The 27,990-nt window shown below is 43.7% G+C and overlaps 1 protein-coding gene across 7 annotated transcripts in view; it reads left to right on the top strand.

Annotated features, from left to right (window-relative positions):
• PIKFYVE (phosphoinositide kinase, FYVE-type zinc finger containing) overlaps positions 1–17,593 on the top strand; it is a 91,026-nt gene extending 73,433 nt beyond the window's left edge. For all 7 annotated transcript variants that reach the window (XM_039493705.1, XM_039493704.1, XM_039493701.1 and 4 more), the window contains 12 exons: positions 400–520; positions 1,022–1,117; positions 1,546–1,629; positions 3,044–3,135; positions 4,053–4,217; positions 5,372–5,431; positions 5,948–6,124; positions 6,659–6,762; positions 7,057–7,185; positions 8,594–8,855; positions 12,510–12,584; positions 13,490–17,593. In XM_039493705.1, coding sequence (XP_039349639.1) covers positions 400–520; positions 1,022–1,117; positions 1,546–1,629; positions 3,044–3,135; positions 4,053–4,217; positions 5,372–5,431; positions 5,948–6,124; positions 6,659–6,762; positions 7,057–7,185; positions 8,594–8,855; positions 12,510–12,584; positions 13,490–13,605 — 1,481 coding nt within the window. In that variant the 3' untranslated portion in view covers positions 13,606–17,593. The remainder of the gene's footprint in view (positions 1–399; positions 521–1,021; positions 1,118–1,545; positions 1,630–3,043; positions 3,136–4,052; positions 4,218–5,371; positions 5,432–5,947; positions 6,125–6,658; positions 6,763–7,056; positions 7,186–8,593; positions 8,856–12,509; positions 12,585–13,489) is intronic.
• Positions 17,594–27,990: the final 10,397 nt, after the last annotated feature.

Raw genomic sequence — 27,990 nt, 5'->3', positions numbered from 1 at the left:
AATCAGCTGCATGAGACTGTTCATATATTCAGCAGCATGGCTTAGGGGATAATTCCTTTGGATTGGAATTTAGGCAATCTGGGTTCTATTAATGGCCCTGCCACAGACTCACTGTAACTTGAGGCAAGTCACTGTCGGGCCAAATTTTTTACATTTGAGCACTTAATGGCAGTCTACCTTTTAAGAATTTGGCCCTTAACCTCACAGCCTCAGTTTGTAAAATGACAATGACACTTACTTTCACATGTGAATTTCTTTGAGATCCTCCAGTGAAATGTATGATAGAACAAGGAATTTTTTATTTCCCAAGATTACTGCCCATGTGGAAATTCAAGTAAAGTTTGATTGTTCTGGTGTATGCTTCATGACCCACAATTAATAGTCATACCCTCATTCTAGATGTATTTGATGGACACTTGTTGGGATCTACAGACAGCCAGGTGAAGGAGAAGTCTACTATGAAAGCTATTTTGGCAAATTTGTTGCCTGGAAACAGCTATAATCCCATTCCATTCCCCTTGTAAGTAATATATGGTGCTACCAATGGTCATGAAAACTGTGTTGTGTGTCAAATACCAAACTGATGTCCTGGCTTAGCTACAGAAACTGAAATCCGTGCAACTGTTCTTGCTGAACAGAGAAACTAATAGTCATAACTTGGCTTTCCCTGCACATAAACATCACTGGATTAATAGTGTGTTCATAACATCCAATAGTATATAACTTGCTTGAAGCAAACCCTGTTTTCTCCAACATGTTAATCTTTCTACTCTTCACCACCACCTGTGGTACATAATGGGATTTTAAATTACTCATGCCTGTGGCTAATGTGCCATCTACAAATATTTGTGATGGGAGAAGCCAATACTTTACAAGTCCATATGAGGTGTCCAAGTCACAGAATCACTTGTCTGGGGTGTATTTGGTGAAATCTGAACTTCACCAAAAACTCCACCTGTTGCTCCGTCACTTGCCTGGAGCTGCTATCGTTTAAGGATAATCTTTTCTGATTTTTATACAGTGACCCAGATAAGCACTACCTAATGTATGAACATGAACGGGTACCCATTGCAGTCTGTGAAAAGGAACCAAGCTCCATCATAGCTTTTGCGCTCAGGTATTTAAATTGATTCACTCTTCTTTGGGTTTATCCCAAATGTCTAAGAAATCTTCAGTGGCCTTTCTGTTCAAGGAACATGTGAAAACCCCTTGCAGCCGCTACTTCTGTAAATGTGAGACTTTCTTCTAGCCCCATATGAGAGCTCCTTGCGAAATTGAAGTGACAGCCCTTGTACATGGGAAAATTAGACTGTCTGCAGCTTTCTGAAAAATCCTTCTAGATAAAATAACTAGTGTTCAGAGCTAGTTGTTACAGGACAGAGTAAAATAGTCTCTCAAGGACCTTCTGTGGGGTTTGTTTTTAGCTACAAGGTGGGCATCCTGTCTCTAGGGATTTGTTCTCCTCCTTGCTGCTACCTCTGAATTAAAGCAAATGGGTCGGTATTGTAGGAATTGTAACGTACACTGATAATCTTTCCCTTTCAGTTGCAAGGAATACAGAAACGGCTTAGATGAGTTATCCAAAGCATCTCTGAAGAGCAGTTCTGAAGAAGGGCTTCCACCAAACAGGTGACAGGCTGGCTCATAACAGGCATGGCAATGTTCTAGAGCAGGGGTGGGCAAACCGCAGGCCGCATCTGGCCCGCCAGCCATTTTAATCCAGCCCTCTCACTCCTGCTGGGGAGCAGGGTTGGTGGCCACTCCGCGCAGCTCCTGGAAGCTGTGGCCTGTCCCCCCTATGGCTCCTATGCATAGGGGTAGCCTGGGGGCTCTGCTTTGCACGACCAGTGGGAGTTGTAGGGGCGACACCTGTGGACAGGGCAGCGCACCGCAGAGCCATTTGGCAGTCTCTCCATTTAGGAGCTGTGTGGGATGGGGGTGGCATTTCGCTGCTTCCGGGAGCCACTTGAGGTAAGCGCTGTCTGGCGCCTGCACCCCTGAGCCGCCACCCCCTGCATCCCAGCCCTGATCCCCTTCCTGCCCTCCAAACCCCTCGGTCCCAGCCCAGAGCACCCTCCTACACCCCAAACCCCTTATCCCCAGCCCCACCACAGAGCCTGCACCCCAGCTGGAGCCCTCATCTCTCCCCATACCCCAACCTCCTGCCCCAGCCCTGATCCCCTTCCTGCCCTCCAAACCCCTCAGTCCCAGCCTGGAGTACCCTCCTACACCCTAAACCCCTCATCCCCAGCCACACCCCGGAGCCTGCACCCTCAGCTAGAGCTCTCATCCCACTCCTATACCCCAACCCCAATTCCGTGATCATTCATGGCCCACTATACAATTTCCATACCCAGATGTGGCCCTCGGGCCAGAAAGTTTGCCTACCCTGCTCTAGAGAGAGCTGAGTGTGGTCCTGGTTTGGGGGGTGGGGGAGCCAAAATCATAGCTGGGGGCCCCTCAATGTGCTCTTATGGAACTGCCAAGTACTTCAGTTTTCTGACAGCACCCAGTGTCCAGACGGTGTCGTCCCCAGTTTCAATAACAGCTGTCGCGTAACAGTAATTGAGGTCCCATCTGACTGTGGGCCCTTGTGCTGTAGCCTCCTAACCAGCTTGTCCTCTGAGTTACATACACACTAGAGTGCGGCGAGTTGGCTGCTCCCAATCCTGCAGCTGTGCTGTTTGGCACAGGCCGTTATTGAAGAGGCCCATAGTCCTGTTTACTCAGCTTGGTGATTTAGAGAAGCAGTTTCTGCACTCTGGCAAGTGGGCCTTCCCCACTGAGATAAGGGTGGGTGATCTCTTTCCTGGACAGTGGAGGGAGAGGCGTCATTTTGGAAGGAAGCCTGGAAGTCCACGAGGGGTTGAATGTCTCCCCACAATATGACTCTTTAAATCTGTATGGGGAAGAGGATGTAACTTTAACTTTCATTCATTTAAAATGGGGGATAATCTAGTGCCCGGGTGAACAATTAGTTTATTTGGCTCACATGGAAAACTTAGTATGGTTATAAATAATTCAGAATGTCTTTCCCTTTCAGTATGTCGGACAACAAACCAAAGAGCAGCAGCCCAGTCCAATTGCCTGAGACTAACGTGGGGCAGGCAAACCGCACAGCCGAAGCAGAACAGCGTAAGGTTGTTTTAGAGAAGTCGTTTCCACATCACAGGCCAGCTTTGATTTAATTACTGAGATCAAATAAGCTTAAGTGTAGGTTTGGGTGGAAACTAAGTTAAAGGGAAAATACAAATTGGAAACCAAATCCGATTTGTTCTAAGTTGGACATAGTAAATTCAGTTTTTGAACTGCTGATATTGGCTTGAAAATCAGTCTGTTATCTGCTCTCTATTTTAAACCAGGTCTCTCACTGGTGTTTTTCTCCTGGTTCTCTTCTCTTCTAGTAACAGATGACCTCAGTTCTTTTTTACGTAGCAGACTTAAGTATTCTTCTGTGGGCTTTTGTGCCCCATATAGAACTCCAGTTGTGTTCCCAGTATTGTCTTATGGTTTTGGTTATTTTTTTTAACAATACTGGTTAAAAATATTTTGAAATCTGGGGAGGAGGGGAAGTTGTAAAATGCCATGAGTTCTTCTCAGTAGAAAAGTTTCCAAGATGCCAATGATTCTTACAGTCAGGAAAGTTCCTGGTTTGGTTTTGTTTTGTTTAAGAGGTGTATCAAATTGTGAGCATGGGAATGTTGCCTGTGTGTTAGGCTTTCTTCAGCTTGTCTCTCTCTTCCCTCCCCCCCCTCCTTTTTTTAAAGTATTGGCACTTTAGCACTCCAGTGTAACAATTAAGCAGTCAACTCAGTTTGATGTGTGCAGTTTCTCCAATGACTTCTGAAGTATTAAGGAGTAGCATTCTGTAACACTAGGTCAACTAACCTTTTGCTTTTAAATTGATTGGACGGTGGGAAATAGGTTACTGTTGAATGGGCTTTTCCCCTCCTGCTGGAAAAGTCACTTGAGAAGATTTCTGTGACCACTTCTGGGTTGTAGTGACTATAGAAACAATGGTGTCCACTCTTTCCTCTGCTCACTCACTTTAGCAAAAAAGGTTTCCGGAGTTCTATCCTTCTTCCGTGGCACAGGAGGAAAGAGCCCTGATCTGTCTGCCCAGAAGAAAGAGACCTTACGTGGTGCAGATAGTGCCTACTACCAGGTTGGACAGATGGGCAAGGAGGGTCCAGAGAGCCAAGGAGCAGAGACTCAAGGTATGCTCTCTCATCAGTTGCATCTTTCAGCTAGGACTGTTGCATCTCCCAAGATCTAGTCTATTTAAACAAAGAAACAAAAAAACCCCAAACCCACTCCAGCTGGAATTTTCAAAGAAATGTAAGCATTAAGTGCCCAAATCTCATGGGAAATTCAATGGGCTCCTCTTGAAAATCCCAGCTTCCCTCTTTACTAGACAAGGGACCTTTTTTAAGGCTCCAGGCCTATAGTATCAAGAACAATACATCTTTGGTTTCAGGGTCTTCCAAATTCCTTCAAGTTGGGCGGGTGTAGTGTGAACCAGCGGGCTTCAGTTCATGGAGTAGTAGAAAACAGAAGGGAAGGGGTGGGGGAAACTGCATTCACATAGGCTAGAAAGCTTAGTGCTGTCATCATGCTTCTCTAGTATGAGTGGTAGCAGCACTCGAAACTCTCACACAGAGCTGTTATATTGGGAAGCTTGGCCTGGAGAGATTAGAGCAGTGGTCCCCAACCTTTTTCGTCTGGCGGGCGCCAGACAACGAGCCACGGAGGACTGTGGCAGCAGACGAGCATCTGCTACTTGTCGGCAGCATTTCAGCGGATGCTCGTCTGCCAGCCAGTATGCGGGCGCACTTAGATGCTCCGGTGGGCGCCATAGCGCCCATGGGCACCACGTTGGGGACCCCTGGATTAGAGTAAGACAATTGCTCCCTGTGTTGTTTTTAAGAGATTAGTTATATGAATCTTTCACTTCATGGTTATCTGTCAGCAAATTTAATGAACAATGCGTTTTCTTTATCTACCTAAAGTATGTTTTGAGGACTCTTCCAGTGACCATCAGTTTTTATAGCACACTGAGTCTGAATCTTATTTCTAACTTTGTAATTTGAAGCCCAATTTGACCTTGAATAGTGGAAATGAGGCTAATTCGGTTAGTGAAATAAATGATTTGTGTGTGATTGTGACTTTTTAACTGTTCATGCAGCATCTAATCATCTTCTCAAGGGGTGCTTTAGAACTACTGCTGCAAATAAAAATAAACATTTTGGCAAACCCCAAAGATCTTCCTTGAATGTGAATTCTATTCAGTACTAAGCACACCTTGTTATAAAACTTGGCTTCTGGTGCTAAACATACATGCCTGACTTAATGTTCACCTTGCCTTTTTCAGATGAAGCAGATGGAGGGGATGCACAAAAGAAGCAGCTAGCAAATCCCCATGTGGAACTTCGTGAGTAGGAAATAATTTGGGGCTCTTAATTGAGAATCACATGGTGGCATACTGCCCTCTTCTCAAAATACAACACTACCTCCCTAATAAAACGTGGAGTTGATGAGTTGACAGTTCATCTCGGGCAGGAAAATGTCAGGTTGCAGTGCAATGACATTCTTCCTGACAAGTCCAAGTGTTATTTACAAAAACAGCCCTACAAAGTCTAAATTACCATCACATCTTGTTTTGAAGCGCTATCCATTGACATGTAACATGGGCTGATTTTGTGGCGGTATTAAAATAAAAACAAAACTCACCCTTTTCTTTTTTAATTACTGCTTGGCCAGCTTTCTACACTCTCTTAAAGTATAGGAATGGATAAGAGAGTAACTAACCTAAAAATAACTCTTGTAGTGAGGGCAAGGGATCTTAAAAGCTCCTGAAAAATATTATTGACTGGCCATCTCTCTTGGGAAAACAAGCCTTGCATCATCTAATTCATGAAGGACCTTCTCCCTCCACGTCTCTCTGCAGAGTTTTCAGATGCTAATGCCAAATTCTATTGCCGGATTTATTATGCCGGGGAGTTCCATAAGATGCGTGATGTGATACTCGGGAGCCATGAGGAGGACTTCATCCGCTCCCTGTCTCACTCTCTGCCCTGGCAGGCCCGTGGAGGCAAGTCAGGAGCTGCGTTCTATGTGACGGAAGGTAAAACTGGCTTATTTATTTCTTCCCCTTCCATAGCGAAAATCTTCTTAACCATTCCTTGTGGGAGGGGTGTCTTCTGTACCTTCAGTGCAGCACTTGGGGGGTTGGAGAACTAAACTGAAAACCCCAAAGCACAACTGGAGGACAGGCTTTCATAAAGCACACACTGAAAATGCCAACAGTACCCACTCTTCAGCAGTGCTGAAAATAGCTGGCCAAGGAGGTTAAGTATAAAACTCCTACTCTCATGGCTTCAGGGGATGCCAGTTTTTAATATAATTGAATGATTACAGTTTTCTTTCAATCTTTCTGGCTTTCACGGCTAAGGCAAATCGGACTTTTTTTTAATTCCTTCAAATGAGCCAACACCTAGAACTGTAATGCCTATGGGCACAACTTTCTGCTGCTAAGGTTTAAAGAGAAAATTGCAGTTTATAAGGTACACAGTTGACGTTAGATTCTTGAAGGGTTTGGTGGGGGAATGTTGTTTTCTTACATCTGGAATTACACAGCCTTTCTCTAATGTTGAAACAGATGACAGATTCATTTTGAAGCAGATGCCCCGTCTGGAGGTCCAGTCCTTCCTTGACTTTGCCCCACACTACTTCACTTACATCACTAATGCTGTTCAGCAGAAGGTAGGAGCTTGTATAGCCTGTTTTTTGGAACTTGGCTTTTTATTTAAATAGTTAATTGTTTTCAGGCCAGTGGATTAAAATGAGGGAGGCTAACCGATATGAAAGGTATAATGGGGAGTTGGGTATATATTGGCAGGGCGATAGAAAGGATGTGTTTTTAAATAAAATGCAGAAATTTTGCCAGGACTTAAAAATCAAATGTATTGGGATGAAAAATGAAAGTTCTGGTGCACAGAAAAGTAATGCTTACTACCATAACCTATTGGAATGTTATCACTCTGTTCTCTTGATTAGAAACCAACGGCACTGGCCAAAATACTTGGAGTGTATCGGATTGGATACAAGAACTCTCAGAACAACACTGAGAAAAAGCTGGATCTGCTTGTCATGGAAAACCTTTTCTATGGCAGAAAAATGGCTCAGGTGAGGAGAACGATGCATCGCGTAGTTATTCTTCCACAGTGCTTCTTCCGATACAGAGAGCTGCAACAGGGCTGCCACTGATACTAATGGGGCATCTTCACCCTAAAGACGTTGACTCAGGCCTTGTCTACACTTATTGGGGGGTTGATGCATGGCGATCGATGCATCAGCGGTCGATTTAGCGGGTCTAATGAAGACCCGCTAAATCGACCACAGATCTCTCCCATCGACTCCTGTACTTCCGCTAAACAAGGAGCGCAAGGGGAGTCAACGGGAGAGCGTCTCCAGTCAACATCGCATAGTGTGGACCCCACGGTAAGTAGATCTTAGTACATTGACTTCAGCTACGTTATTCACATTGATCTAAGTTACACAAACTTCAGCTATCTCCCTCTGTAATGTAGACAAGGCGTAAAAGTGCCGTCTTCGAATGGCTTCTATTGCTATAGTTAAGATTGCAACCTTTTTTCCGTTAGATGTCCTATATTTGTCCTTGCATCTCTGGCTATCCACGGTGGCTTGCCCTGAACTGCAAGGTTTACACTGAAGACTCAGAATTATTTTGAATGTTAGAAGAAAATTAGCCAAAATCACACACAACTTAAAATCTGACTTTGTCTTTTTGGATCAAAAAAGGCTTATTGCTGACCATCTATCCTTTCCAGGTGGTTAAATCTTGACCCTGTGCCTAAACTACTATTTGAAGAAATGTGGTGGTGGTTTAAGCATATTATAGTGCCTGCTGTATCTAATTCTAATGGTTGTAATGTATATGTAATCTGCTTGTCCTATGGTGGCTTGCTGCCTCAGAGACATCATATATTTGAGCTTAACTTCTTGCTAGACTGGAGCACAGCTGTTTGGTAGCTGAAGGGACCAGGTTTCTAGGCCAGATCAACAGGTTTGTGTGGCCTACCTTGTACTGTATTTGCAGCAACCACAACTGGCTACAGTTCTACAATTAATACTCTTACCTTCCCAGCCACACCATGGCCTGTTTCATGTAAGAGTCACCCTCTCCTGAATGTCTTCTCCTTATGACTGACCTGTGGGGTTCCCAGTAAGCAGAATGTAAACACCAAAAAAGTGGCAGCATCCGCTTTCTTTTATATTCAGCAGTTTTAGGGAAAAAAATCACATCAGGTCACCTTTAAACTCCAAATCATAATACAATAAAAACTGTAAGCAGTGTACTGACATCTTCTTTAAGGTCCATTGATTAGTTACCACTCAATCCCATATATACAACTTGGGAGTAATTGATTTAAGGGTGAGATATTTGACATTTCATTCTCTCCTAGTAAAACAATTTGTAGTCTTTGATACACTGGTCTCTCTAACAGAGTGGAAAGTGGGTAAAACAGATTTTCTTCCAATGAAACAAAGTGCTCTTGTCCTCCCCTGCCAGGTGTTTGACCTGAAGGGCTCCCTGCGGAACAGAAATGTGAAAACAGACACTGGGAAGGAAAGCTGCGATGTTGTCCTGCTAGATGAAAATCTGTTGAAGATGGTACGGGACAACCCTCTGTATATCCGCTCCCACTGCAAGGCTGTGCTGAGGGCTTCCATCCACAGCGATTCCCACTTTCTTTCCAGCCACCTCATCATTGACTATTCTCTGCTGGTTGGCCGTGATGATACCAGCAATGAGCTGGTGGTTGGGATCATTGGTATGTAATCTTTGCTCTTGCTCTTTCAAGTACTTAACTTTAACTTCATGGACTTTGTGTCTCTTATCACCACAGTACCATATCTGTGGTTATTCGTGACTTCTGCATCTTCCTTTGAATTAAACTGTGTGTTGGGGGCGGGGCGGTTCACAATGAACCTTTCTGAAGCCTCCCTTGGAGTCAGAGCCATATCTGTGGCTAATATATTTGAAGAATTATGTGGGTGAATGACCCCATTCAAACATTCACTGGATCCACTGAACTCAACAAAGGCACATGTCATGAGCCACTTGCCTTTCACCTTGCTGAAGTAAGATCACACTGACTGTGAAAGCTTAAGGATTTCTCACTCCTTTCTTTCTGGCCTGCCTGTTGGCTCGTAACCCTAGCTGTCCAAATGCTAATATGCGTGCTGAGTACGTTTTACAGTCATTTAAAGGAAAGTCAAGTTGGTGTATAATTTTGCATGCCTTGGCGTCCATGTTAAAATAGAGAGTGGATTATTTATGCCACTTTACATACTTCTCCTCACTGCCTTTCCTGTCCAAGCTGAATGGCAATTTAAGTCAACTTGCAATAAACTTACAGAGAGGGGCCTAGAAAAAAATTCGTAGATTTGATTTAATTTTTTGTTTAAGACTAAAAGGGACCTTATGGTCATCTAGGCTGACTTCCTGCATTGTACAGGCTGAAGAATTTCACTTGCTCGTTCCTGTATCACACCTAATAACTTCCGGTTGAACTAGAACACTCCTTAGACAGCGAATCTTGAATAAAAGGTTTGGCTGGTGAATCCACCACATTCCGTATTTGAAACCCCTTGGGGAAAATCAGTTTTCAAAATAAAGATGCCAACTCATCCCAAAGGATGTTTCCAAACTGAGGTCTCTTAAGATGGGAGTTAGGGAATACTCTGTGCTCCCTATTGAGCTCTCAGAATGGCTTTCAGCATTTAATAGTTGAAAGAACTGAAGCCAAAATTTCACGCCGTTAAAAGCAGCAGCCCCAAATGTTCCATGTACAGTAAATGTAAATCAGTACTTCCATTAAGTGGTGTTTCTTTTGATTCTGCACAATTAACTAGACTGGCCATAACTAAATGTCATGGAGGGAGCAATCTCTTGCGTTGGCCTGGGAAGGATTTAGATGGCCTAGTTGGTCTCCATAACTGATTCCCAGGAATTTCTTACTTTCAAAAAGTTTGTTTTGTTTCCAACTAAAGTTGGAAATTGCACAAACCTATGTGTCTTTTGGGAGAGCAAGGGGGAAAAAAACTCTACCGATACTGGGATGTTTCCTAATTTATGTAATGAAAACAGCGTGAAATTGTAGCTCTCCCTCTAAACTAAAAGCACTGATGATGAATATTTCACTACACCTCTACGCCGATATAACGCAACCCGATGTAACATGAATTCGGATATAATGCGGTAAAGCAGCACTCTGAGGGGTGGGGCTGATTGACCGTGTTATATCCAGCTCTCGCTGAAGCTGGAGCCCGGGCTTCTTCAAATCACCACTGAAGCCCTGCTGCCGCTACCCCGGGGCTCTGGCAGTGGGGCTTGGGCAGTGCTTTAAAGGGCTTGGAGCTCTGGCTGCTGCGGGGAGCCCCGGGCCCTTTAAATCACCATCGGAGCCCTGCCACCGCTACTCCGATATAACGCGGTTTCACCTATAACATGGTAAGTTTTTTTTTTATTATTATTTTTTTGGCTCCTGAGGCCCGCGTTGTATCAAGGTAGAGGTGTATTTTGCATTTTCATTCCCACAGTCGCTTAAGCAGTGTCAGCCAACTTTCGAAGTAGTGAATCTCTTCATATGAGCTAGCTCTGTACCAAGAGCACTGTAAGCAAACTTAGTGGAAAAATGGGCACTTCATCTATTTCTCTTGTCTGCTAATGGCGGGATCTGTTGTTTTCCTACAATAACCACTACCTGCATTTGTTAGTTGTTCGGGTAGCATTTTACATCAGATTAGGTGTTCCTCCATATACCCTGAAACAGATGGTGATAGTACAAAATTGTAGGCATTATGGAAAGCTTATTTACCTCTGCTGGATGATGAATAAACATATCAGAGCAGTAAGCATATGGATCTCTGACTACATGTCACGCTGTTTGTCCATCACTTCCGCTGGTACCTGTCACACTAAGGTGACTTTGAATACATTCAAATTCAAGATCTACAGAACTAACTCTGGTCCTAATACAATCTAAAGCTTTGCATCATTTATTCTTTTGCTTACCAATGTCCATTTATACACACTGCTCTTAACTTTTAAAGTGAGAATTGGTTGTAGTTCATCTATAATTTACACATACGCACACGCTCTCTAAAACTTTTATTTATTTATTTTCTGGAAATCATGTCTGTTTTTAACTGGAAGCCCTTAGGGAAGCATGCCTTGAGTATTGCTGGATTGAGTTGAGAAGAGAAAAATAATTCAGTATTCCCTGAAGAACCAATGGAAATAGTTTTTTTTTTTTTATTCCTCTTGCGTTCTACTCTTTGTGCTTACAAAGATGCCACTTTTATCCAAAAACAGGCTGCATCAGTGTTCCCACTTTGTTCTGTTTTGATGCGTTAAATACAAGGAGGCGAATTCATACCTGAGGTCATTGCCATTTGAATAGCTACACAAAGGGCTGATACTAGGACCATCATTGTTTGCATTTTGTTAAGTAAATTCTCTTCTGCCACACTGCTTGTGCATAGCTCACCACAGAGCGTGGGCTATTGAAGGGGTTTCAGTAAATATTGGAAAATATCTGATGTGCAGTGATGGAAAATCTGTAATCAGCAGGTCTCCGTGAAAGCAACAACATTCACTTAAAAATAACTCTTTCCGTAAATAATAATAAGCCTTGAATATAAGGCTGGGCAACTGCAAAGAGTAAGTGCTAGGATGAAGGCTAATTGATGTTGCTTACAGGGACTCTGTACAACATGTGGGAGATCAATAAGAGAAGCAGGATCATCTAATGAATTTTTTTAAAAACTATGTTTTTCTCATAAGCCTGAGAAGCTGTATTGACTTGAGTTCACGTGCCAAGGAGAAAGGTTTAGAAGCAACCCTGGGACTTTCCTGCCCAAGCCATGCTGTCTTCTTTCCTTTTGTTCAGGGTCACCTCTGGCATTCCCAGCCCTTCTTTCCATAAAGGAAAGTTGGGAGGTGCTCTGAAAGCCACACCAGATGCTGTTTGTGGGCAAAAGAGACTTTAATAAAGGGTAATAATACTAGCTTAAAATGAATGAGTTGCTAGATCTTAAGCCATCACTAGGCACCCTTGATAATCAACCACCTTATGAACTGTAGGACCAATGTGGGGCGGTTCCTTGCACATGTAGGGTTGGGGTCAGCTGGATGAAGGAAAGTTCATAACTAGGTGCTTGGAGCTCTCACTAATGTGAGTGAAAGCAAAGCATATCTGAGCAATATCTTTCTGCACATAGTGAATAGCTGGTGTGTTCTCATTGCTACTGAGCTATTTCCCCTGCCAGTGCGAGACCACAGGCTAAGAATGTGAAATTGTTACGTTGGCAGCAAATGATCGCAATTTTCTTTGCCATATGCCAGGAATGTACTTCTAATTACCCAGAAATATCTATTTGGAATATGCACTTCATAACACGTCTTTCTCTATTTGTAACAGATTACATTCGCACCTTTACCTGGGACAAAAAGCTTGAAATGGTGGTGAAGTCAACAGGCATCCTGGGAGGACAAGGTGAGTCCAAGACACACCCAATATTATTTCTGATAATCCACTCTATTGGCTCTGCTATTGAGATTTCAGGCAATACTATATTCTCTCTCCTCCCCCCCCCCTCTTTTTCTCGTACAAATTTATTGTTGCGACTCTTTTTCCTCTTCTCCCTCATTCCCAAGGCTGTGCACAGTGTAAGAGTCTTTTGACCTCAGAATGTATCTGCATGGGTAGTAGTGTTCATTGGCCTATTACTTTTTCTAGGGCAGGATCACCTACATGTCTCATTGCTCTCCTGTCTTAGAGTAACGCCATCTCCGTATTGTTGGGTTATTTGCAGGGGTAATTCATCTTTTAAAGCAGATTCAGAAATGCCCATTTCTTGGTTTTGGGGAATGAAATCTCTTCTGTGAAAACTCCCCGCACCCCATGTGCTCACACCGTGATTCCTCTCTTCCGCCTGTGACCCTTCCTCCAGGATATCACAGCAACACTGCCTTCCCAAACCGTGCTGAAGTGGCTCACGCTACTCACGGTGATGTCAAAGTTCCCAACAGCACAAGCTGTGCCGGTTGTGGGGAGCTCAAAGGGGAGATGCTTACAAATGAGCTGTCAGCAGCTCAAAAGGAAGAATTGTCTTGTGGCTGAGGCACTTGACTGGGACCCTGGAGTCTGTGTTCTGTTCTCAGCTCTGCCCTGCCTGGTGTTGGACAAGTCACTTCACTTCTGTCTCTGAGCCCATCTGTAAAATGGAGCTACTACTTCCTTTGTCTTGTTTGCTGAGAGACCCTTACACTGGGGGGGGGGGGCAGTCCGTGCTATCGAGCCCCGAGGCTCTAGGCACTAGTGTAATACAAACCTGATTTTTCCTGTGTGAACTCTGGTTCATCTCAAACTGTGGCATTATTGTCTCTTTTAAACACTAGGTAAAATGCCAACTGTGGTCTCTCCAGAACTGTACCGGACCAGGTTTTGTGAAGCAATGGACAAGTATTTCCTGATGGTGCCGGATCATTGGACAGGGCTGGGTCTGAATTGCTGAGCTAAAGCACACGTTGTGGTGGGCAGGGAAGCACAGTGAAAGAAAACATTTCCTGATAGAAGAGGACACACACACCCTGGACTTTATGTTGCCATTCCAGCTCCCTGCAGTAGGCAAAAGGATTGCAAACCTGCGTCTGCACAGGCCACGTGCATCTGAAATGTAAAATCTGCCTCTTACCTGCACTTCAGTTTCTGACATGAGAGGATTACAGATAAGGCTGGCAGATGCAAGGTATTGTAGGGATCAGAGTTGGAACATATTACTCAAGAAGATTGAGAATGGGGTGATTTATTAGCTCAGCCACAAGAAAGCGGACAGCATCCAATACAGATTTTTGTACACTGTCCCACATATCAGAGCACTGAAACCTGGTGCTGGCCAGTTTATGATGGATCACTTTGCAGAGAAGTAGGTGAGCTCTGCAAGTATTACACAACTTGTACAGTGGCTAACGTGAGTGTGAATCTGTAGAGCGGTTGTGTGTGATTTGCATCAGCATCTAGTGTGATAATGCAAGGGACATAAGAAGCTTTGAAATAAGCACCCCGGTCATGGAAAATCTAAGTCGATTCATATCCACAACGTTCATTACTGCTGCAGTGGTCTGAAGCAGACCTTGTAAGAATCAGAGTGAATAACTTGTCCTGTTATGCACTGTACAAGTTCCGTTCTTACAAGCTTCTGTAAACAATATTTGTGTGTGTTTTAGCCAGCTATGACCATTACACTGTCCTTTTATTTGTACTGAACTTTTATGCAGCTAAGTTCATTGCAGAAAAGTGCAATTTGCCCTGCCTGTCATAACTTAGTTTTCAGCAGCCTCACACAGAAATGGAGCTGTCGAACACTGCAAAAACTGAAAACAATAGGAATGTAAACCAGACATTCCCAAAGCCCCAGAAGCAAACTAATTAAACTGCAGATCCCTCTTATCCCTTTCAAGAGGGACTTCTGTGCAAGAAGCACTGTCTTGTCTTGCATTATGAATCATGCTGCTTTAATGGTAGCTTCTTTTTTAATGATACTAACGGCCTTTGAAGATAAATTCCAATCATTTCATTCCCACAAAACTTTGACTACCACATTGCTTCAAAGTAGAAAGTCTTGCCAGCGCAATATTTTTCTTAAGATTCCACATCCAGACCTCAGTGACATTTCATACATATAAACCAGATTGAAAACCCTTCTAAACAATATTTGCTTCTGCAACATTGAAATGAATGTTCAGTTTTGTTGGTGCTCTGTGTGGAAACGGAATTAGTAGGCCTTTTTGGTATGATGTGCGGGGACCTGTGGATCGCCACAACTTGACAATAAGCACTTCTTTTCATTTTTATTCATTTTACTTGGTTTTTTTTGTAGATGTGCCAAGAGTTTACTTATTTTTAGCTTCAATACAATAAAGGCCAGTAAAAATGAGGGTATTGTATATATGTTAGAGGCAAGTTCCATTGTCCTTGGCACTTAGGCAACAGCTAAAATTAAACGTGGCGTCTGAGACGGCACAAGTATTCAGGGCCATTATCTGCTATAATGGGCTGTCACTAATACTAGCTTCACTGTAGTAACTGAGTCTTAACTATGCATTTCCCTCTACCCTGCATTTCTCTTTATAGGGTAATGGTAATTCATATACCCAAGCATAGGGGTTACAGAGGGTGGATAGGGCAGTTAAAAAATTTCAGCAGTGGTGACCTGATCCAGGTTGTTCGTATAAAAATGCAGCTTGGTGCTGAGCTGCTGTGAAGTGACGCTGCTGTAGCGTTCATGTCCTGTCAAGCAAAAAACTGCATTCGATTCTTACATTTGGTTGACTCTGCTGTAGAAAGAGGAAGGAGAGGAGTCTAACGGGTTTAAGCTGGAGAAGTCCCATTCCCTTTGTACAGCGTGATTGTTCATGTTTCTGGCTCCGCTAGTCATCAGAACTAGTTTGCAGTTGCAGTGCACTCCAAGGATGGCTGAAGGTGGCACTGCTGCATGTCTCCCTACAGCGGAATCCCATAAATCCAGCGAGTCAAGCACTGATGCCTGAGGTGCAGCTGTTGCATTATTTATGCAATTTCTTACCTCTAATGTTCTAACTTACATCAGAATCATGCTTACCCGAATATATCTGGCTTTCACTGGGGTTGTGCTTTTTGCCCAGTTTGACCATTAAGTTGGCTTTGTACAAGGTCAAGTGACTTACCTGGTATCATGGAATTACTGCTTTTAACTAAGAATGCAATTCAACCATGTTTTCATCCCGATTGTATGTAGGTTTTTCTAGCTCTAGGAGGAAGCATCACTACACATCTTCCCCAAAAGAAAGAGCCCATAACATTGACTTATATGGCTGCCCCAGGTCGATATTACAAGTTTGCACAAGTTTTCACCTTTTTATTTCACTCTTCTCCAGCTTACCCAGAAAAGCTAATTTATACACTCTTCTCTAACCCACACTGACAGCTCAATTGACACACTGTCAAGTGGATTTTCTCAGTTATGTGGTAGGAGTAACAGACCAAATCTGAACATGGGTAACATTCAGGTTTCTGCTCTCTACTATAGTCATTACACTCTGCAACGTCCTCATTTTAATACAAAGAATAGTTACTCTGTAGAGTGATGTATGGTCTTTTCCCTATGCTGCTACTTAAGCTGATGGTTATTAGTAACTCTGCTAACCATGGTTCTGATGTAACATAGTCAGTACTCCCCATCATTGGGATCCACAGACTGAGACCTTCAGCACTGCATGAAGAGAGACAGATGTAGAACTGCCTTTTTGAGTGTGTACTTCAGCCAGCTGATTTGCAATAGTACTACTTGAAACCTGAAAATGTCCCTTGAATTCAGGGCCAGATCCTCTGCAGGTACAAACTGGCATAGTTCTTCTGAGGTCAATGGAGTTATGCCAATTGACATCAGCTCAGGATCTCTCCTGTGACGGTGGTGGTAGCACTCAGGCAGTAAATTACTTGTCCTGGTCTGACTGAGGCTGATAAACAGTGCTGGCCTTGGAAAATAAAGGGGCACCGATATTCACTGTGATCTTGAAGGTTTTGCAGATTTGAAGTACTTGACGATCTTATTCAACTGGGGCAAAGTTCAAGAGGCAACACCTACTGAAAGGCGTTGCAGCACATAGCTATATATTGTGCAACAGAAAGGAAGTGTCAGCGACAGTAATGGAATTGGCAGCTCCTTACGGGTGTTCTCCATTAGGATAAGAACTATCCTAGCATTTCACCTGCTACAAAACTGAGTCCCTCCAAAAGAAAGCAACAAGCAGTATTTTTGCGCACAAAAGACAGTGTTTCACATCTGAAAACTCCTGTCAGGGCTAAAATGAGGCTGGTGAGATGCTGGTGTCTGACTATCGCAGAGCTAGATCAGGATCCCTGAAGTATTAATACAGGGGACTATAACTCGCAGTATTATGGCTCTGGTTAGTGCAATGTTTTCTCTTAATTTTGTAACACGGGTGTATGTACATAGAGTAAATAATCAACCACAATTGCAATCATGAAGCAGCACTTTCTCAGATGCTGCATTAACTGTTGTATAAATCTAGGAGTTCAGGCAAATGTGTTAATCTTGTCTAATTCAAGAAGTGACAACTCATTTTTGTGTTACAGTATCTGTATAGCACAACTTCTTTTAATTGCTTGGGGCTGGATTCTGCCACCCTTATTCACACGGTGTCACCTTGCTATATAAGTAGCCCTATATGAGACCAAAGGAGCTGCGTGCATAGTAAGATGCTCCTCAGTGTGTCTAAAAGCATAGCAGAATGAGACCCTTAGTTACCAGAGATGAGATGAGCCACATGCAGAAGCACTCAATGTACCATAATATGTATATATTTCTATTGTACCTTGGTTCCAGCTGTGTTTTATATGATTCTGACATGTTAAACTATTTAAAAGTAACTGCCTTGACTACTTGGAAAACTGAACTGTATGTAGATAGCAGTCCCAATAAAGTAATTAAAATATACTTACTACTCTTTGCATTCTTTACATGCGTTTGACAAGAATCTCATCAAATTATAGCCAATAAACCTTGCGTGACTACAGAGGCACTGGCATAATTTAGGCAAGATGGCTGAAAATCTTTTTCCCCACTTCTCCTAGCCAATAATTGGGTTAGTCCCTAATCTCAGGGTATGTCTTTACTGCAGTTGGGAGGTGTAAAGGCAACATGGGGGCCCGCCCAGGACCCTAGGTACCTACTTGAGTGACTGCCACACGTGTTATCCAGGCTTCCCTGCTCTTGAACTCGATTTGATCCAATGCTAGATCAAAACTAGCTGGGGTCTGTCTACACGTGCTGTAATCACACCTCCCAGCTGCAGTGTTGACATACCTTAAGAAGTAAAAAGTTTTCATGGTCCCTCTTGGTGAAAGGGGAGGAAAATGATGACAGCAGGCTGCTTGCTCAATGAGTTTTAATTTTGAGTGAGCACAGTAGTTTAACATCTAAATTAGAGCAAGGTTGTATGTGGCCCTTTTGCATGTGAGCACTCACTCAAGCACTCCCATGGGAGTGAATGGGCTTGATAAACTGGCCCTTAATGTGCTACCATATTGGACACCAGGTTTAAGAACGAACTAGACTCCCCTGATTTTGGACAGGTGATGCTGTCAGTAGGCAGAATCCACCTCAGGAGAGTGAGCGTTGTATGCTGTCATGACACTCTCTGAGTTGGCAAAAGTCATCTCTTGGTATCATGGCTAGTATTATGCAAGACTGTATCAGTCTAAGTACTTTGAATCCTCTCTGGAGACTGTCTTGCCCTTGCCAGGAGATGGACTTGGTGGATTGAGGGGGCCTCACCACCACAAGGGAGCCTATGGTAGCTGTAGTATTGCAGGTGGGATGGGAAAAGGGTAAATGATGTAGGAAGGAACCAGTCAATAATAGTCCTTGCATAGCAACTCAGTCTCTGTATCAAAAATAAAATAGCAGCTCACCTTAGTAAAACGTGTGGGTGGGAATGATTGAAACATGCTTAGATTTGGGTCACCGGAGCGCACTCACTAGAGCTATTGTCTCCATATTTGCATTTTTACATAGCATAGAAGGGAGTCCTTTAAACACCGTAGCCTGATGGGGTCAACAGATCTCTGCTACTTTGAAGTGAATGCACATATCTTACCCGCCCACGTAGAAGTTTTGCTTTTAGTGCATGTGCTCTGCAGGGTGATGCATCCGTTTCCCATCCTGCTTTAAGATTGTTACTCCTGTGGAGGGAGCTGTCATCTTTAAAGACTTGGTGAGCAAATGCATGGAATAATCCCTTACCTGGGTCTGAGGCCTCGGGGCTGCTCTGGCTGATGTGGCTGGTATTTTCCAGAGCTCCTTGACATAGGACCTCAGGCCTGATGCCCCAGGTGATTTCTAAGAGGAAATAACACACACTTCCAGCCTCCTGTTTAAGGACTGATTTCTCCACATCACATCTCCTAATTGATGACTCGTCACGTCGTGCAGCACTTTGTGACCGCGTCTCTTCCAACAGGAGGGCTGAAATCTGGTCCATGTGCAGGATACAGACCATCCAGGTCCTAGCTCCTTGACACCCTCTTCATTTCAGATTGGGCTCTTGAGGGGAAACCCTCAATACAGCTACCTATTAGGAATGCCGTGTGTCTGAACAACCTTCATCTATTTAACCGGGTCAAGAGATTTACTTTTCAATAATCTGACCTTAGAGGACTAGCCATAGGGATCCCTTTAATCTCTTCCAAAGCCAGTAACACTGACTAGAGACATGCTTCCTTCTCCTTGGTCCCAAACAAATGATGTCACTAAGAGCTTTGCCCCAACAGTTTAAAGATGCCTGAGATACTGGCACTGCAGTTGGAAAGAATCAGTGCTACTCTGGCCAGCAAGTGTCCAGTGGTTCTGGTTCATTTTTTCCTTTTATGGACATATGTGAAGTATTTTTTTCATTGACATTTTGTCACGCGCTTTGCTTTCATTTTGTTTTGAAAAGTTGTTGCATCTGAAGGCGTCTGTTTTAGAGAAGAACATTCAATTTGCTTAGAAGTCTGTCTGACCTCCATAAGAACGAAGGGCTAGAGTTAATTGACAGAATGGCTGGAGGTTTTAAGTGACTTGAACAGTTTTGTTTCATTTTTTGGGATTTTTCTATTAAAATTCTGTTTCAAAGTCCATCAAAAAACTTTTATTTTTGTGCTTTACTAAGGGGTTCCTTCTTATTCCAAAAGCTTGTTACCTTTTTGTGTATGGACTCTAATGTATTCCTCTACCAGGCACCCTGGTGAGATTATACACTGTGGAGTGGTTACATTTACCTTTTGGAGGGCTTTATTCTCAGCTGGTTACTTAGGGCATTTAGATACTTATTAGCCCTGCACATTATAACTGTAAGAGAATAACCGGCTGCTGAAATAGAAAAGCTTAATAGTGGGCATTTAATGGTTCCCTTTTATCCAGAAATATCTCAAAGTGCTTCACAGATTGTACGCAATCACTTCCACCTCAGCCTCTGGGAGTTGCAGCACAGCAGTCATGCCACAGTATCAAAACTGGATAGTGAACTAGTTTGTAGTAGAAACGCAGAATTGAAGATCACGGGGGGAGCTTAGGTACATGAACGCTTTGGGCAGGGACCCTGGGGAAACATTCCCTGTTCTCCCCAGGAAGAACCATGTACATTTTCAGAACCCTGCCTCAGCACAGTGGGCTAGGCTAGATGACCTTGAGGGGTCCTTTCCAGCCCTATGTTTCCATGATAACCACCAAAGAGCCAGGACCTCAGCCTGTTCTGGCATCACCAGGAAGGCTGGAGACAAAGATTGCTTGATGCTCCCAAGTGAAAAGTGGAGCCACTAACCTCTCCTCTCAGACCTGGGACCTGAAGAAGCAAAGGGCAAGAGTGTGTGTGTGTGCGCGCGCAACACAACAACCTCCATCCCCAGTTGTGGTCTGACAAAACAGTAGAGTCTAAGGATATGTCTACGGTGCAACGTAAGCCCAGGATTAGTAGAACTCGAGTTAGCAGTCTGTGGGTTTAACCTATGGCTTGAGCATCTACAATCATTAGCCCAGGTTAGGAATTGTTGAACCTGGGGCTGTGGTGTCTACACTGCACCAAGTGACTGAGTCCAGCCATGCATATCCCAGACTTTCTAGCGCCCTCCTCCCCAAATGTGGCCACTCCAGCCCTTTTGTTCATGGTGCAGTGTGGGAAAACTTGACTGTCCACCAGACTTGATTGTGCAGAGGACAAATGAAGATGGCATGTGGGATACTTTTGGCAGACTCCCAGAGCATGAGTTTAGTGGGACTGTGGCTACACTGGGGTGGGGAAAGCTGGGGTGGAGTGAGAAGCATCTAAGTTTGTAAGGGCATTGAAAGTGTTAAGATCAGCTTAGAATGTATGTTGCTTTTATTTCGTTGGCCCAAATCCGACTTGTTATGCTTTAGGGTGACAAGATGTCCTGATTTTATAGAGACAGCCCCGATTTTTGTGTCTTTTTTTTTTCTTGTATACGATCCTATTACACACACACACACACACCCCCCCACACACACACCTCCATCCTGATTTTTCACACTTGCTGTCTGGTCACCCTATTTGACTTGTAATCACTTAAAATCTCTCTTTCATAGTTAATAAATGTTTGTTTATTCTACCCGAAGCAGTGTGTTTGGATTGAAGTGTGTGATAGAGACTCCCTTGGGATAACAAGCCTGGTACATATCAGTTTCTTTGTTAAATTGACACACTCATATAAGCTTGCAGCATCCAGCAGGCATAACTGGACACTGCAAGATAGAGGTTCCTAGGGTTATGTCTGGGACCGGAGGTGCTGGCTAGTGCCATTTGGTTGCACAATCCAAGGAGCAGCTTACATGCCAGCGGCTGTGCGTGAGTAGCCCAGGAGTGGGGGGTCTCCCAGCAGAGCAGGTAAGGCTGGCTCCCAGAGTCAAGGATTGGAGTGACCTAGCAGATCACTGATCCAGATTGAACGTGTCAGTGCCGCAGCGAGCAGGGTGTATGTACGGCTTGTTACTCCAGGTGAACTTCACACTTTAAGCACTGCTATTTGTGATTTCAAGTGAGTCTGAAGTGCAGTGGCTAAGAAAAGTCAGGAGGAGGTCACAGTTTTGTTATTTTCTGTTTGCTTATTTCGGGAAAGGGAAGTAGGAACAGAAAAGCAGGAAAATGAGTGAAAGCAGTGAAGTGATTGCGAAGTTGGAGCTTTTTAGGCTGCAAGTTGCAGAAAAGGAGAGGGAGCACCAGAGATTATTGCAACTGAAAGAACCGGAGAGGGAAAAAAAAGAGAGAGTGAAAACACCAACTGGACTTGCTAGAGAAGCAGGACCAGAACCCCCTGACCCCAATGACTCCCCTCACTCCAAAAATCCACAAGTGGGAGCACTTATGTCCTGCATACAGTGAGGATGATGATATTGCTGAATATCTGACTACCTTTGACAGGCTGTTTGTAATACATGAAATCCCTGATAAGAGAGTTCCTACCCTGATTGCAAAATTAACTGGGAAAGCTCAAAATGTATTCAATGGCATGCCTGTTGAAGATGCTTTAGATTACTGTTTTACGAAGTTTTCAGATTAACCCCAAAACATACAGAGTTAAATTTCGGAGTGTTAAGAGGGATATTGGTGTGAGTAATGAGGCGTATGTAAACAAAATGAAAGAGGAGTTGGGAAAATGGGTGAGGGGTAAAGAGGTGGCAAGTTTTGAGGGAATGTTGGATCTTGTGGCTCAAGAGCATTTCCTAAGCATACGTAAGGCTGATGTAAAGCAGTGTCTATGGGACAAAGATGTAAAGGCTGTGGATGAGATGGCCGTTTTAGCTGATGCCTTTGAACAGAATTAGTTGTCTATTGAGGGCAGGCCACAGAAAGAGGGGTTTAAAACTGATGGGAAGGGAGGATCCCATTTTGCCCCTGGGAAGAGGGAAGGGGATTGGGAATCTACAGATTCTCTCACCCAGAAACATTCCTCTAACCCTCATCCCAAATCTCCCGTAAAAGTAGAAGAGCTCAAAAGGTGCTACCAGTGTAATTCCACCGATCACCTGAGGAATAAATGCTCTGTGCTAGGAGGAAGCAGGCAAACCGCTCATGTTAGTTCTGCTGTCCTCACCACAGAAACCCCACCCAAGCAATTGAAACCTATCGTATTGGTTCTGTGAGGTTAGCCTCTGCAGAACCAGATAGGAAGCATGTCAAAGACTCTCCTTGGGATAACAAGCCTGGTATATATCAGTTTCTTTGTTAAATTGATGAACTCATATAAGCTTGCAGCGTCCAGCGGGCATAACTGGACACTGCAAGACTGAGATTCCTAAGCTTGTGTCCGGGACCGGAGATATTGGCTAGTGTCATTTGGTTGCACAATCCAAGGAGCAGTTTACATGCCAGAGGCTGTGCATGAACAGGCAGGGGGCGGGGGGTGGGGGGATTCTCACAGCAGAGCAGAGTAAGACTGGCTCCCAGAGTCAAGGATAGGAGTGACCTAGCAGATCACCTTCCACATAGCACCAGAGGGGCCAGGCCAATCCCATTGACAATTTGCAAGGCCGTAAATAAGGATGTGCCCACTTTTTGTTTGGTATCTAACATTCATGGTGACTTTTTTCTACTGAGAAGCTGATACCTCACTTCTCCCTTCATGTTTTTAATTTGAGAGAATGCAAATCTACCAGAGTTTGTTTGTACTTCCATAGGGCAGAAAATTACAGCCATATGGTAAATCAAAACTGGTGTCGGAAAAGTGACGTTACTACTATTCTGCCTGTATGGAAGACTCTGATATTTTTTTACTTTGTTCCAGAGGCAGAAGGTGGGTGTTGCAGACAATAAGAGCTAGTAGTTGAGCTTTCGTGGCAACTAGAGAGGTGTTTCATTTGCAGTCCGCTTTGCAGGCAAGTTGGTGAAGAACACAGGGCAGCAGTGACCTCAGCATGGAGAAGTCGTTATTCTTTGTGCACATTCAGCAGCTCTGCAGAGGATTTCATTTCACGTAAGACAGGTGTGAACGGTATGTTTGTATGCAGTGTAGCTTGTGGCTCTAAATGAAACCATAGATCTAGGCATCTTTACAGGCGTTCTGCAAATATCCTTCTATTCAATTTCCCTGCTCCCTCCCGTTTCCTTCTACGATCTCTGACGTACTTTGTTCCAATTTAAAATACTATGTGAAAGAAGAAAAAATTAGTTTTTATTCCAGGAGATGGGGCTATAATCCTGTATTCATTAGCACACAGGGTAGGACATCAGTTCACTAAAGGAATAAACCTTTAAATTCTTAGTAGGAATTTCCTTAAATTCTGTTAATTAGATTAGTAAGAAACCAGAAGGATTAAAGATTAGTGACTTCTGTTTAATCTAGTATATAATAATCCCCATCTCCTTCTTCCTTAGGCCAAGAATGACTCATATGGTTGAAATTTAGTTCCTAGTTTTGGGTTGGCTTTTTTTTTTTAAATAAAGTAAAGCAATAAAATTTCTCCTTTTAAACAGTTCCCTAATTTGCTTTTTTAACTCTGGCCCTGATCCTGGAAAATTTTACAACACACACTTGACTTTAAACAGCGAAGTAGTCCAAGGATTGGGACATCTATTTGGTTTTTTGTTCTTGATGATGGAGTGCAACATGCTGACCCAAGAAGGAAGCAGTACTGTACTTTGTGATCAGCCCAGCAATTTTACTGTCACTTCTTCAAGGGCACTGGTTTAGCACAATCATATCAAAAAACTGCTGCTGTGACATTGCAGTCTATATGATTTTATAAAAAATTGATGAGTGAATATAATGCAACTGGAATATGCTTCATGCAAAAGGTCTCTTGTAAGGTATCGTTACAAAGCTTATAATCTACTGAGTGTGATCATCCTATTTGTATAAATGTACCACTCTTGTATCTGAAACTAGAAATATGAAATATAACTCTGAGGCCTATTGTAATTATGCAAAGCGTGGGCCGTTAATGGTGGTTTGGAATCTTGATGACTCCCATTAACCAGGACCATTGTCTGCAGATGGGTGTTTTTTACCTGTAAGTCTTCCTGTATACGCAGTGACATGTGATCACGTCACCTGGACTGGAATCCATCTTTAACCTGGTGTCTTTCCATTGAGAAGGAGGGGGTGGGAACCCAGAGAGAGACAAAGGATTCCCACCTTATGCAAAAGATATATAAAGGGGTGGAACAGAACGAAGAGGGGAGAGGAGCCATCATGAAGAATCCCCTAGCTACCACCTGAGCTGGACCAAGAGCTGTACCAGGGGAAAGAATTGTGCCCAGGCCTGGAAGGGGTCCAGTCTGAGGGAAAAACTTACTGAAGCATCTCTGAGGGTGAGATTATCTGTATCTAGTTTCATTAGACATAGATTTGTGCATTTTATTTCATTTTGCTTGGTGACTTACTTTGTTCTGTCTGTTACTACTTGGAACCACTTAGATCCGACTTTCTGTATTTAATAAAATCACCTTTTACTTATTAATTAACTCAGAGTTTGTGTTAATACCTGGAGGAGCAAACAACTGTGCATATCTCTCTATCAGTGTTATAGAGGGCGAACAATTTATGAGTTTATCCTGCATAAGCTTTATCCAGGGTAAAACGGATTTATTTGGGTTTAGAGCCCATTGGGAGTTGGGCATCTGAGTGTTAAAGACAAGCACACTTCTGTGAGCTGCTTTCAGGTAAACCTGCAGCTCTGGGGCAAGTAATTCAGACCCTGGGTCTGTGTTGGAGCAGACGGGAGTGTCTGGCTCAGCAAGACAGGGTGCTGGAGTCCTGAGCTGACAGGGAAAGCAGGGGCAGTAGTAGTCTTGGCACGTCAGGTGGCAGCTCCCAGGGGGTTTCTGTGATCCAACCCGTCACAGCTGCGTAATCAGAACCGCAATTGCATACATTTGTATGCATGTGGCTAATTGACCAGTGGTTGTGCTGTAGAGTAGGCAGGACATTGAAGACTCCTGTTGATTTTAATACAGAAGTCATCAAGATTAGAAGCAAAAGATCAAGCAAACTGCCTTGTCAATAATCAGGACAACTGGTTATTTGGGACAATGCCCTAAAATTAAGAGGATTCTACTATATTAGTGAAAAAGAAAGTAGCCCCCAAACCATTCAGGCTGTAGCACACAATCTATATGATAAAAAATGTTTGCCAAAGTCACGTTGGTGTCCTTTTAGATTGTAGCCTTTACACCAGGATCAAATCTACCTGATCTTTAGACCAGCTTTGCCATGAAATGCCTGGCAAAATAGTTGGGATAAGCCGGGCCCTAGCCCACAGCTTGATGTATGCAATTCCAAAAGAAATGAGAAGCTAAAGAAATTGCAGCTCAGAAGAAAAGCCCTTTGCATTTGTGATAAATGGGGATGGGGGGTAGCACCCTTTTGTGGACACCCAGTTAGCTATAGAATCCCTCTTGGTAGCTGTTCTCTGCTTGCTTTACCTGTAAAGGGTTTAAAAGTCTCACTGCATGCGCAGGTACAAGGAAGTGAGTGGGCACCTGACCAAAAGAGCCAATGGAAAGGCTGGAACTTTTTAAAATTGGGGAAAAAACTTCCCTTTGTCTGTGTGTTGTGGTTCTCTGGGGAAGAGGGGTACAGGGTAGCAGTTATACTGTGAGAAGCTGAAGGCCAGGTATGAAAATCAGAATCATACCTAGAATTGCTTATTTGGAACCCAGATATATAAGTAGATCAGAAAATGTGTAGGAAGACGTGATTAGTTTATTTTGTATATTTCTTATGGCTTGTGGGTTCCTCTGTGCTAACCCCAGATGCTTTTGTTGCTTGTAATCTTTAAACAGAACCCTCAGAAAACTATTTTGGGTGTTTAATTTTTGGAATTGCTCTTTTAAAAATCTAGCAATAGTCTGAGTTTTCAGATGTGTTTTTAATAAATTTTACCATTTTTAAGAACAGGATTTGGGTTTTTGTGTCTTAAGAGGTTTGTGCACATGTTTTGTAGTTAGCTGGTGGCAACAACTGATTTCTTTGTTTTCCTTTCTCAGCTCTTCCCGGGGGTGGAGAAGGGCTTGAGGGTACCCACAGGAAGGAATTCCCAAGTGTGCCTTCCTCGGTTCCAAGGGGTTTTGCACTTGGGTGGTGGCAGCATCTACCCATCTAACGTCAGAGAGAAGCTGTGACCTTGGGAGTTTAATACAAGCCTGGAGTGGCCAGTGTTAATGTTTAGAATCAGGAATGGGAGGGGGTTACGTCTTCTCCAGGAACTAACATTTTGGACTTTGTAACCAATCTGCAAAACACCCTCATGGACTCTCTAGCCCTTGCTCAAAAAACCCCTGGAGGATGCTCCACAAGAGCAAAAGGCCTGGTATGATAAACATGCCGGAGAGCGTTTCCTTCAAAGTAGGGGACCAAGTCATGGTCCTGAAGGTGCTTCAGGCTAATAAGATGGAAGCGTCGTGGGAGGGGCCATTTATGGTCCAAGAGAGCCTGGGAGCTGTTAATTACCTCATAGCATTCCCAGACCCTACCCTAAAACCTAAAGTATGCCGTGTTAATTCTCTAAAGCCCTTTTATTCCAGAGAAATCAAGGTTCTCCAGTTTACAGCCCAGGAGAGAGACTACGCTGAGTGGCCTGAAGGAGTCTACCATGAAGGAAAAAGCAATGGTGGCTTAGAAGAGGTGAGCTTTTCCATCACCCTTGGGCCTAAGCAGCGACAGCAAATCCATGAGCTGTGCACCAGCTTCACGCCAATGTTTTCAGCCACCCCAGGACGGACAGAACGGACATACCACTCCATTGACACAGGTAATGTTCGCCCAATTAGAGCCCAACCCTACCGGATGGTTCCTCAAGCCAAAACTGCAGTAGAAAGGGAGATCAAGGAGATGTTACAGATGGATGTAATCCACCCCTCTGAGCGTGCATGGGCCTCTCCGTGGTTCTGGTTCCCAAACCAGATTGGGAAATCTGCTTTTGTGTGGACTACTGTAAGCTAAATGCTGTAACTCGCCCAGAGAACTATCCAATGCCACGCACAGATGAGCTATTGGATAAACTGGGACGTGCCCAGTTCATCTCCGCCTTAGACTTAACTAAGGGGTACTGGCAAGTGTCACTAGATGACCCAGCCAAGGAGAGGTCAGCCTTCATCACCGATGTAGGGTTGTATAAATTAAATGTGCTCCCTTTTTGACTGTGAAATGCACCCGCCACCTTCCAGAGACTGGTAGATAACCTTCTAGCTGGATTTGGGGAATCTGCAGTAGCCTACCTTGACGATGTGGCTATATTCTCAGATTCAAGGGCAGAATACCTGGCACACCTCCAAGCTGTCTTCCAGAGCATAAGGGAGGCAGGATTAACCGTTAAGGCCAAGAAGTGTCAAATAGGCCTAACCAG

Source organism: Mauremys reevesii, linkage group 11 (assembly GCF_016161935.1).
Source record: "Mauremys reevesii isolate NIE-2019 linkage group 11, ASM1616193v1, whole genome shotgun sequence".
NCBI lineage: Eukaryota > Metazoa > Chordata > Testudines > Geoemydidae > Mauremys > Mauremys reevesii.
This window is presented reverse-complemented; position numbering and strand designations above follow the sequence as displayed.